Source organism: Salmo trutta, chromosome 16 (genome assembly GCF_901001165.1).
Source record: "Salmo trutta chromosome 16, fSalTru1.1, whole genome shotgun sequence".
Lineage (NCBI taxonomy): Eukaryota > Metazoa > Chordata > Actinopteri > Salmoniformes > Salmonidae > Salmo > Salmo trutta.
The window spans coordinates 51510174-51522632 of NC_042972.1; the positions used below are offsets into that span (position 1 = coordinate 51510174).

Consider the following 12459-nt stretch of genomic DNA (forward strand, 5'->3'; position numbering starts at 1 on the left):
CGTATGCAATAACACAATTCGCCCTCGCACTCCATCTAAACAACGCTTTTTTTTAACTTTGGAAAAGCCTAAAGTCGACAAAACGCAGTCCCATCTGTTTGTTACAGATTCTAGTTTTGGAAACAGAAAACTGAATGGAGATCAAATGTTTCATCGATGAGAAAATGTTCAGAATGTCGGACAAAAACCATCTCGCTCCATCTTCTCCCACTGCCGGCCACTGGGCTTCCTCTCATCACCATATTTGGTAGTGAGTGGAACGCCAATCGGATGTTTGACATTTATACATCCGGTGAAATATCTGGCACCTTGTTATGTCTATTGTGACACTGTGGAGATCCGCTTCCTCACTGTTGCAGATCAGCCAAGATGGCAGATTTCGAAGAACAGCTCACTGGGGAAGAGAAGGTAGCTACATAACTAGTCAGTATTTTGATAAGCTTTGTTCACTGTTTTACGATTTTTAGTAAATTAACTAGGTTGTTGTGTTCTTCCTAAATTATTTTGGCAGCAAAAATAACGTTAGCTAGTTTGCTAAGCTAGTTCCTAGCTAAAGTTAGCTTGCTGGCTGGCTAACGTTACCTAGTTAAAAACATATTTGAGCTAACTATCCTGTCTGCTAAGGAATAAACTGACGGAGTTAATTGAACCAACTATACTCCATACGCATCATGTAAATGATACCGAACGCAAGAAGCAGTTTGCGTAAACACGAGTCTGTAGTTAGATCATAGTTAAAACCATGGCAAACTAAACTTAAGACTTAGACACATATACCCACTGTGCTAGACACAACTCCGAAGAACATAGCCATAGGCATCATTCTATTCATTATCACATTGTCTGTCTTGGTGGTATTACATTGCTTCTAGCCGATTGACTATAACAACCAGGGCTGTCAAACATTAAATAAAAATCTTGATTAATGTCAAATTCAGAATTAGTTCAAATTAAGATGTAATTAAATCAGATTTAGTTTTTTTTTTTTTTTTACTTTATCATAATGACTTCTTGGTTTTGTCTAAAGTAACGGTTAGCACAATTAGGTAAATTGAAAAATAGCACTTGTTTTTTTTACTTAACAAAAATATAAACGCAACATGAAACAATTTTGAAGATTTTACTGAGTTACAGTTCATATAAGGAAATAAGTCCATTTTAAATAAGTAGATTAGGCGCTATTCTATGGATTTCACGTGACTGAGAATACAGATATGCATCTGTTGGGCACAACAACAAAAAAGGTAGGGGCGTGGATCACAACCAGTCAGTGTGACCACCATTTGCCTCATGCAGTGTGACACATCTCCTTCGCATAGAGTTGATCAGGCTGTTGATTGTGGCCTGTGGAATGTTGTCCCACTCCTCTTCAGAGGTTGCGGGAAGTGGAATACGCTGTTGTACACGTCGATTCAGAGCCTACCGAACATGTTCAATGGGTGACATGTCTAGTGATTATGCAGGCCATGGAAGAGCTGGAACACTTTCAGCTTACAGGAATTGTGCACAGATCCTAGCGACATGGGGCCGTGCATTAACATGCTAAAACATGAGGTGATGGCGGCGGATGAATGGCACAACAATGGGCCTCAGGATCTCGTCACGGTATCTCTGCATTCAAATTTCCATCGATAAAATTCAATTGTGTTCATTGTCCGTAGCTTATGCTGCCTGCCCATGCCATAACCCCACCGCCACCATGACATTGACATCAGCAAACCACTCACTCACAAAACGCTATACATGTGGTGGTGAGGCCAAATTCTCTAAAATGACTTTGGAGGCGGCTTATGGTAGAGAAATGAACATTCGATTCTCTGTCAACAGCTCTGGTGGACATTCCAGCAGTCAGCATGCCAATTGAACAATCCCTCAATTTGAGAAATCTGTGTCATTGTGTTGTGACAACTGTACATTTTAGTGGCCTTTTATTGTCCTGAGCACAAGGTGCACCTGTGTAATGATCATGCTGTTTAATCAGCTTCTTGATATTCCACTCCTGTTAGGTGGATGGACTAGCTTGGCGAAGGAGAAATGCTCACTAACAGGGATGTAAACAAATTTGTGCACACAATTTGAGAGAAATTAAGTTTTTGTTTGTATGGAAAAATGTATTTAAGCTCATGAAACATCGGACCAATACTTTACATGTTGCATTTATATTTTTGTTCAGTGGACATTGCATTGTTGTTTTTAGCAGTTTACCTTAGATTGTATTTGGGTTGCCCAAAGGCCGACAGATGGCGATATTGGGTCATTTCATCTTACCGTCCAAAGGGAATCTATGCAGCCAGCTATACACTCGTATCCCCTGTGGACCGGTTTGTGCATAAAACATTATCCATTCAGGCTGCAAAGGCAACAATTTCCTCAACTGGATTAAAGGCAAGAAAGCAGATTTTGTTGTTGTTGAAATATGCATACTTTCTTTATGAAACACCATTTTCCACCACCATGCTGCAGTGACTAATGCTACTCCCGGATGTTGCGTATCGCGTTCAGCCAATCACCAGGAATGAAAAAACACTGCTGCAACCTGATTGGCTGAATGCGATACACAACATTTGGGACTTGCATTAGCCACTGTAGCATGGTGGTGAAAAATAAGGAGGAAATTGACACCTTGCAGCCTAAATGGAGATTGTTTTGTGTCTGAACCGGTTCACAGGGGATACGAGTGTATAGCCGGCTGCGTAGATTCCCTTAAGATGAAACGACTGAAAATCGCCATCTGCTGGTCTTTGAGCCAGTATTTGGGATGTTTTCAGTGTATTTTAAAAGGGTGAGTAAACACCCCGACTGGCAGGTGTTTTTCTGTTGCTCATTAGGCAAATTTGATTTCAGTCTTGGTGTGTTTTCTGACAGCTTCCGTGTTTGTTGGAAGCCTATTTCACTTCCTCAAAATCCACAGAATAATCTAAGGACTCAAAATATCTGTAATTAATTAGACGTTTTTTGCACAGGATGTTTTATTTGACATCTAACTAGGGTCTTTGCAGTATTTCTGAAGTAAAAACACGGGTAATGTTTTGTATTAGGGTAAACAAATTCGTGCTGCTGGGCAGGTCTCTCACTGCCTATGCTATTGGATAGAGAGCATTCACCACAGCTGTTAACCCCGTGTTAGAAGGCAAATGGACATCGTCCAATCAAAACCCAACCTTAATTTTCTCCTTGTGACGCACGTACAGTGTCGTGAAAGTATTTGCCCACATTCTGATTTTCTCTATTTTTGCTACTGTATGTTATCAGATCTTTAACCAAACCCTAATATTAGATAAAGGGAGCTTGAGTGAACAAATAACAAAAATAATTGATAACTTTGTTGATTAAATAAATAAGTATGCAACATAATTCTTGTGTGTGGAAAAAGTAATTGTCCCCTTACACTCAATAACTGGTTGTGCCACCTTTCAGCTGCAATGACTGCAACCAAATGCTTCCTGTAGTTGTTGATCAGTCTCTCACATCACTGTGGAGGAATGTTGACCTACTCTTGAATGCAGAACTGCTTTAACTCAGTGACATTTGTAGGTTTTCAAGCATGAACAGCTCGTTTCAGGTCCTGCCACATCTCGATTGGGATTAGGTCTGGACTTTGACTAGGCCATTCCAAAACTTCAAATTTCTTGCTTTTTAGCCATTCTCATGTAGATTTGATTGTGTGTTTTGGATCATTGTCTTGCTGCATGACCCAAAGACAACTGGTGGCACAACCAGTTGAGTGTAAGGGGGCAATTACTTTTTCACACAGGGGAATTGGGTGTTGCATAACTTTGTTTATGAAATAAGTATTTCATTGTTGTATTATCTGTTCACTCAGGTTCCCTTAATCTAATATTAGGTTTTGGTTGAAGATCTGATAACATTCAATATCAAAAACATGCAGAAGTTGAGAATTTGAAAGGGGGCAAATAGTTTTTCACGGCACTGTATGTTCCAAACTCAGTTTTTGACGAGACTGACTTTATGACCAAAATTATCCTATTTACTTTGTAGTCATTTTGTATACTACAATAACGGTTTCTGACTCATATTGATGCCACATAGGACATTTTCAAAGGGATTTGTTGCTTTTAAAGGCAGTCGCTCTTGAACACTTTCAGATAATGCAATACAAATTGTATTACAATAACTCTGACAGCCCTAATTACAATACAAGGAACTTTTGACTTCTTACTTGGTGTAGGAATCATTGATCCCATGAAAAGTCCACACGAACATACTGTACAACCATATTCACAAGACTTCTGAAGGTAATACATTATCATAGTGATTGTGGCCATTGCGATTGAATCACCAAAAACTAAACAACCTTCATATGAAAGCTTGAAAATGGACTGTTCTTGCTGTCAGCCACATGCAGATACATGTTTGAAGCTGCCTAGTCCCTACTGAGGTGTAGCATTCCTATCACTTTAATGGCAGGCCCACAGCAGGGATACGGTCAGATACATGTACAGACCAGTAGAATGAGTGTATGTATTTTGCAAATACTGCTCTGTGTCGGAAGGTGCCTAACAGTCTTCGGGAGCATCTACAGTGCTTTCAGAACTATTCACACCCTTGACTTTTTCCACATTTTGTTTTATTCAGGTTGTAACAACAAAAATAATCTCACCAATCTAGACACAAGACCCCATATTGACAAAGTGAAAACATGCAAATGTATTGAAGATGAAATACAGATATCTCATTTACATAAGTATTCACACCCCTGAGCCAATGCATGTTACAATCACCTTTGACAGAGATTACAGCTGTGAGTCTTTCTGGAGAAATTCTATAAGAGCTTTACACATCTGGATTGTACAATATTTGCACATTATTCATTATTCTTCAATCTCTGTCAAGTTGGTTGTTGATCATTGGTGGACAGCCATTGTCAAGTCTTGCCATAGGATTTCAAGACTATTTTTTTTAAAGTCAAAACAGTAACTAGGCCACTCAGGAACATTCAATGCCATCTTGGTAACTTTGGCTTTGTGTTTTAGGTTATTGTCCTGCTGAAAGGTGAATTTGTCTCCCAGTGTCTGTTGTAAAGCCGATTTGAACCAGGTTTTCCTTTTAGTATTTAGCCTGTGCTTAGCTCTATTCTGTTTTATTTTTATAAAAAAAATAAAAAAAACTCCCTGTTCCTTGACAATGACAAGCATACCCATAACATGATGCAGCCACTACCATGCTTGAAAATATGAAGTGGTACTCAGTGATGTGGTGTGTTGGATTTGCCCCAAACATAATGCTTTGTATTCAGGACATAAATTTCATTTTAATTGCCACATTTTTGACAGGATGCAAGTTTTATTTTTATTCTATACATGCTTCCTTTTCATTCTGTCATTTAGCTTCGTATTGTGGAGTAATTACAATGTTGTTGATCCATCCTCTGTTTTCTCCTGTCACAGCCATTAAACTCTAGCTTTTTTTAAAGTCACCGTTGGCCTCCTGGTGAAATCCCTGAGCGTTTTCCTTCCTCTCTGGCTGCTGAGTTAGGAAGGATGCCTGCATCTTTGTATTGACTGGGTTTATTGATACACCATCCAAAGTGAAATTCATAATTTCACCATGGTCATTGGGATATTCAGTGTCTGCTTCTATTTTATTTACGCATCTACCAATAGGTGGCCTTCTTTGCGAGGCATTGGAAAACCTCCCTGGTCTTTGTGGTTGAATCTGAAATTCCCTGAGGGACCTTGAAAATAATTGTATGTGTGGGGTACAGAGGAAAGTTAGTCATTCAAATCACGTTAACACTATTGCACACAGAGTTAGTCGATGAAATTTGTGATTTGTTAAGCGAATGTTTACTCATGAAATTGAGGCTCAACAAGGCCATAACAAAGGGGTTGAATACTTACATATTGACATGACATTTCAGCTTTTCATTTTCAAATAATTTGTAAAAATGTCAAACACAATTCAACTTTGACGTTATGGGTTATTGTGTGTAGGCCAGTGACCCCAAAAATATATTTAATCAATTTTAATTTCAGACTAACACAACAAAATGTGGAAAAGCCACGGGGTGTGAATACTTTCTGAAGTCACTCTAGGCCTAACTGTGCAGCAGCATACACACAGCAGAACTTGTTTGTTTCAATTTTTGACATGCACTAGTGAAGAGTTGCAAAAATAGAACTATACAGTGAGTACTTTACTTGTATTGAATTAAGCTATATAACCCACACAACCTTTGGGTATGCACATACACAGTACCAGTCAAAAGTTTGGACACACCCACTCATTCAAGAGTTTTTATTTATTTTTACTATTTTCTACATTATAGAATAATAGTGAAGACATCAAAACTATGAAATAACACATTGAATAATGTTTTAACCAAAAAAGCCTTAACCAAATCCATATATTATATTTGAGATAGCTTTGCACACTATTGGCAATCTCTCAACCAGCTTCACCTGGAATTCTTTTCCAACAGTCTTGAAGGAGTTCCCACATATGCTGAGCACTTGTTGGTTGCTTTTCTTTTACTGTGCAGTCAAACTGATCCCAAATAATCTCAATTGGGTTGAGGTCAACTGATTGTGGAGGCCAGGTCATCTGATGCAGCATTACATCACTCTCCTTCTTGGTCAAATAGCCCTTACTCAGCCTGGAGGTGTGTTGGGTCATTGTCCTGTTGAAAAACAATGCAAACCAGATGGGATGGTGCATTGCTGCAGAATGATGTGGTAGCCATGCTGGTTAAGTGTGCCTTGAATTCTAAATAAATCACTGACTGTGTCACCAGCAAAACACCATCACACCACCACCTCCATGCTTCACGGTGGGAACCACACATGCGGAGATCATCTGTTCCCCGCATCTCACAAAGACACGGCGGTTGCAACCAAAAATCTCAAATTTGGACTCGTCAAACCAAAGGACAGATTTCCCCCGGTCTGATGTCCATTACTTGCGTTTCTTGGCCCAAGCAAGTCTCTTCTTATTGGTGTCATATTTAGTAGTTGTTTCTTTGTAGCAATTCGATCATGAAGGCCTGATTTCACGCAGTCTCCTCTGAACAGTTGTCTGTTACTTGAATTCTGAAGCATTTATTTTGGCTGTAATCTGAGGTGCATGTAACTCTAATGATCTTATCCTCTGCAGCAGAGGTAACTCGGGGTCTTCCTTTCCTGTGGTGGTCTTCATGAGAGCCAGTTTCATCACTGAGCTTGATGCTTTTTGCGACTGCACTTGAAGAAACTTACAAAGTTCTTCAAATTTTCCATATTGATGGCCATTAATGTCTTAAATTAATGGGGGACTGTTGTTTCTCTTTGCTTATTTGAGCTGTTCTTGCCATAATATGGACTTAGCCTTATTTGGTAAAAGACCATCTTCTGCATACCACCCTACCATGTCATAACACAACTGATTGGCTCAAACTCGTTAAGGAAAGAAATGCCACAAATTACCTTTTAACAAGGCACACCTGTTAATTGAAATGCAATCCAAGTGACTACTGCATGAAGCTGGTTGAGAGAATGCCAAGAGTGTGCAAAGCTGTGAAGGCAAAGTGTGGCTGCTATGAAGAATCTCAAATATAAAATAACACTTTTTTTGGTTACTACATGATTCTGTATGTGTTCTTTCATAGATTTGATGTCTTCACTATTCTTCTACAATGTAGAAAATATAAAGAAAAACCATGGACTGAGTAGGTGTGTCAACTTTTGACTGGTGCTGTACATAGGCCTACAATACTGTCGTTCCATCAACGGATTTCAGTCCACTCTAGACTTTTTCTTCAGGGGGGCCCTTGTTAAAATGTCCTAGCTCCCTCCACCCCCTGTTTAACTGTCAGTGCCTCTGACACCCCACATACTTACATATGCATTACAGCTGCTAAGAAAAGCTCCTTCCATCTAAGGAGTGGCTTGGACAGAGCAGAGGTAGCCAAGCCAGTCGCTGCTCTCATCAGGCAGCCAAGCCAGTCACTGCTCTCTGCTTCACTCTAGTGACCAGGGTATAATGGCTATGTCATTACACTGTCTCTGGGTATAGTATCAGTGGTAGAAATATTAATACGCAAATATCATATAGTTCCAACATTCTTTCGACTGACAGTCAGCCTTTAAAAGTTGTATGGCAAAAAAAGTGGATAATGGCCTGTTAATCACATTGTGTTGTCTTTCCCTCAGGTCCGCATTGCGGCTAATTTCGTCATCCATGCTCCACCTGGAGAATTCAATGAAGTCTTCAACGGTGGGTATGCTTAGAAATAGTATAATCATTGTACTGTTTATTTACTACCCAGACACTTCTTTTGTTATAGTCTGTTAATGCATTGCTGTTGGTAGTCTCTTGATAATGCCATCTCTTGATTTTAAGATGTGCGGATACTGCTCAACAATGACAATCTTCTCAGGGAGGGTGCGGCGCAGTGAGTAGAGTTCTTTTATTTTATTGATCTATGTTCTGTTCATGCATTGTTGTGCAAATATAACCTTTTAACCTGCTTTATTTCAACAGTGCCTTTGCCCAGTACAACATGGATCAGTTCACCCTTGCCAAACTTGAAGGGTATGATGATCAGGTAAGATGCTCAGTCACCTGAGTTGTGACTCTTACCCAGCTGTTTTGAAACTGGTTGGTCTCATACTGTGACATACATACATACATACATACATACATACATACATACATACATACATACATACATACATACATACATACAGTACCAGTCAAAAGTAGCCACCCTTTGCCTGGATGACAGCTTTGCACACTCTTGTTTGTTAGTATGTATGTTTGATGTCTTCACTATTATTCTACAATGTAAAAATAAGGAAAACCCTGGAACGAGTAGGTGTGTCCAAACTTTTGACTGGTACTTGTACGTATGTGTAAATATCACATTACCTGTAAGGTCAATGCAGCAACTGATGCCCTCTTTCTGTGTCCCTGTGCTCTGCTCCTCCCCCTCTCCAGGTACTGATCACAGAGCATGGAGACTTGGGCAACGGCCGTTTCTTTGACCCCCACAACAAGCAGTCATTCAAGTTTGACCACCTGAGGAAGGAGGCCAGTGACCCCCAGCCCCACGAGGGAGAGGCGTCTCTCAGACCCTGGAGAGATGCGTGTGACAGCGCCCTGAGGGCCTACGTCAAGGAGCACTACCCCAGCGGCGTCTGCACTGTACGTCCTGCCTTTCACCTGCAGGATAAGATTCTTTTTTTATTTAACCTTTTTATTTAACTAGGCAAGTCAGTTAAGAACGTTCTTATTTACAATAACGGCCTACACCGGCCAAACCTGGACGACGCTGGGCCAATTGTGCGCCGCCCTGTGGGACTCCCAATCACGGGTGGTTGTGATACAGCCTGGATTCGACATAATAATATTATCTTTAAAGAGCTTTTCATGCTGGAAACATTTAATTATTTCGGACTGTACAAGTGTAGTTGATAAAGATGAGCATGGTAAACATTGACAGAACCTTGTTTTATTCATCACAGGTTTATGGGAAAACTATAGACGGCCAGCAAACCATAATTGCTTGCATTGAAGGTCACCAATTTCAACCAAAGAACTTCTGGTAAATGACAGTGTACAATGCAAGTACACTTTAAGAAGTCTTAATTTAAAATCAATGTGTTTTTGTTTACAACATAATGCCCACTTCTATGACTAAATATGGGTAAGGAGTCAGGACTCATATTTGATTTGTGTTCTCAGGAATGGCCGTTGCAGGTCTGAATGGAAGTTCAATATATCCCAATCTACAGCTCAAGTCGTTGGAGTCCTCAAAATACAGGTAGGCAAGTGTCTGTCGTCAAGTGTCCTCCATTTTGTCCGGCTGTGTAAAAGCCTGTTCAAAGACAGCGGGTTGGGCACAGGCCCCTGAAAGTAAAATTGATTTACTGAAAATGTATCTTGCTCTCATGTCATATTGTATATTACTTCTCACCCATATCTTGCGGTTATAGGTGCATTACTATGAGGATGGAAATGTGCAGCTGGTCAGCCACAAGGATGTCCAGGAATCCCTCACAGTGAATGTGAGTTTCCCTTTCAGTAGAATGTGCCCACAATCAGTAGCACTAAAGGAATGCTTATTTTGCAAAGGACACTGGTAATGATAGAACTCTTAGTGTCAGTCAACCCTAGTAGAGGAGACACTTATGATACTCTACTGTGGTTTTGTGGCCGATTTCCTGTAAACCTGCACATAAGTGTTAAAAGGAAGTAGAAGGGTGCAGACTAACTGTTCATTGGTGCATGAGGGGAAGTAGGATGAAGTGTAAAAAAATATATATATAATAAAAAAAGTCATTTTATGAGAGAGTCTTCAATCTCTGTCAAGTTTACAGGCAATTGTCAAAGGCATGAATTCTGATGTTTTTGTTAGTCCTTTGGCATGACAACTCTTATCTTACATCAGAGGTGTGACACTTGTTTTGTGTTCTCTTGTTTTGACAGAATGAGACTCAGACTGCAAAGGAGTTTGTGAAAATCATTGAGGATGCAGAAAATGAATACCAGGTATGCAACTTATGTTTCCTCCCAGTAGTATTTTGATAAATTGAAATAAATCAAATGTTTTGTCATTGTCCCCCAATGAGGGGGCGAGAGTCTAAACATTTCTCTCATTTCCAGACGGCCATCAGTGAGAATTACCAGACCATGTCTGACACCACGTTCAAAGCCTTACGCCGACAGCTTCCTGTCACCCGCACCAAGATTGACTGGAACAAGATCCTCAGCTACAAGATTGGCAAGGAGATGCAGAATGCCTAGAGGACATTGTGTCGGTCGGTCGGTCTGTCTGTGTGTTACTGCAAAGACAAATCGCTTGAACGGGTGAAATCAGAAAAGGAGAGGGTGGTCTCATAAAATTTGTGGTCTAATGTGTCTATTTTGTCTGTGTTAAAGAATGCCACGATTTGATGTCAGGAGTTAGTGTACTTCCTTCGATGCGTTACGAGGTGATGCCTTCATTTTAAGAGGACATTTTGTTGGGTTGTTTAGCTCTGGCTCATTTGCAACAACAACAAAAATATTTCAACCAAATGCCTTTACTGACACTGAAAGTTTGGGTCATTGGGTCATCCCCTCCTGCCCGCACACACTCACGCTTCAAATTGTAGTCATACCCCTCAGTTGGTTGTCTGGGTAGCAATCTGTTTAAGCCCTGTTTTGTAACCCTACAAGCGCTGGGATTCAAACAAATGCAGATAAACGACCTGTGTTCTGTGGTTGATCTTTGGTTTAAGGTGGTTTCTGATTGAGCTGCCATCCGCTTCGTTTACGGCTAATTTGATCTCTGTTAATGTCTGGGGAAATTGCCTTTAACAGCATGCACACAGCGATAGGCTTTTAATCTGTGTTGGATTGAATTCTGACCTAATGTAAATTTGTAGGTATTGGAAAATCTTTCTGTAACCCAATGTCTCCTCTGAGTGAGGTGTATACTCCTTTTAATATGACAAAAATATAAGTGCACCCCCCCCCAACACCCAAAGAAAAGACCCAAGTAACAGTTCTGTTCAGTGCAGTCTTTCCCGTGGTAAAGATATGTACTTTGAACTGTTTGAAAAAAATGTATAATAATTCATCACACTGAATGAATCTTCATTTCACACACGAGGCAGGCCTACATGCTCGGCTCTGTGGTTTAATCAAGCCTAAACAAGTACAGTACCATCAGTATCCTCTCAGTAATTAGGCTAAGTTAATATATAATACCTATATTTCCTTTTTACCTCCTTTTAGCTTTTTACTCTTTATTTTTATTTTTTATATACAAAATGTCAAACATGTATAATTAACAAGAGGAATGAAGAAGTTGCACCAAATGCAATGCTGTAACTATTGTGATCATTAACTGTTAACCATAGTGTTTCCCATACCAGTGTGTAGAAATATTCTGATTGGGTGAAATTCAAATCAGAATTGGTTGCCAAATGTGTAAATGCTGAATAACACTGGAAATACAGTGAAGGGACAATTTGAATAAAGACACATTATTGTATATCACTTTATAATGAAGTACCTCTTGAAATGCACCGCTTGACTGTTTACATATGATACAGATTCATTGTCTGTGTACTGGTACATTTGTGTCCAATGCGTAAAAACATTTTGGACAATACACTATTTTGCCATATTGTCCTCTGCTTTCAGTTCTTGTGTCTAAACTATTCTATACAGTGCATTCGGAAAGTATTCAGACCTCTTGATTTTTTTTCCACATTTTACGTTACAGCCTTATTCTAAAATGGATAACATTTTATTCCCCCCCCTCAATCAACACACATTACCCCATAATGACAAAGCAAAAGCAGGTTTTTAGTAATTTTTGCAAATGTATATAGCAAAGGGTCTGAATACTTATTTTTTAAGTACACTGTTGACGCACCTTTGGCAGTGGTTACAGCCTCGATTCTTCTTGGGTATGAAGCTACAAGCTGGCACACTTGTATCTGGGGAGTTTCTCCCATTTCTTCTCTGCAG

General features: G+C 39.8%; 1 protein-coding gene across 1 annotated transcript; it reads left to right on the plus strand.

Moving 5' to 3' along the window:
* The first annotated feature begins 305 nt into the window (after positions 1-305).
* LOC115150992 (F-actin-capping protein subunit alpha-1) lies at positions 306-12108 on the plus strand. Its single transcript, XM_029694876.1, has 10 exons — positions 306-408; positions 8148-8211; positions 8338-8389; positions 8479-8542; positions 8935-9141; positions 9462-9541; positions 9682-9760; positions 9933-10004; positions 10426-10488; positions 10603-12108. The coding sequence occupies exons 1-10, from the start codon at positions 370-372 to the stop codon at positions 10741-10743; spliced, it is 861 nt and encodes a 286-aa protein (XP_029550736.1). The 5' UTR covers positions 306-369; the 3' UTR covers positions 10744-12108.
* The last annotated feature ends 351 nt before the right edge of the window (positions 12109-12459 follow it).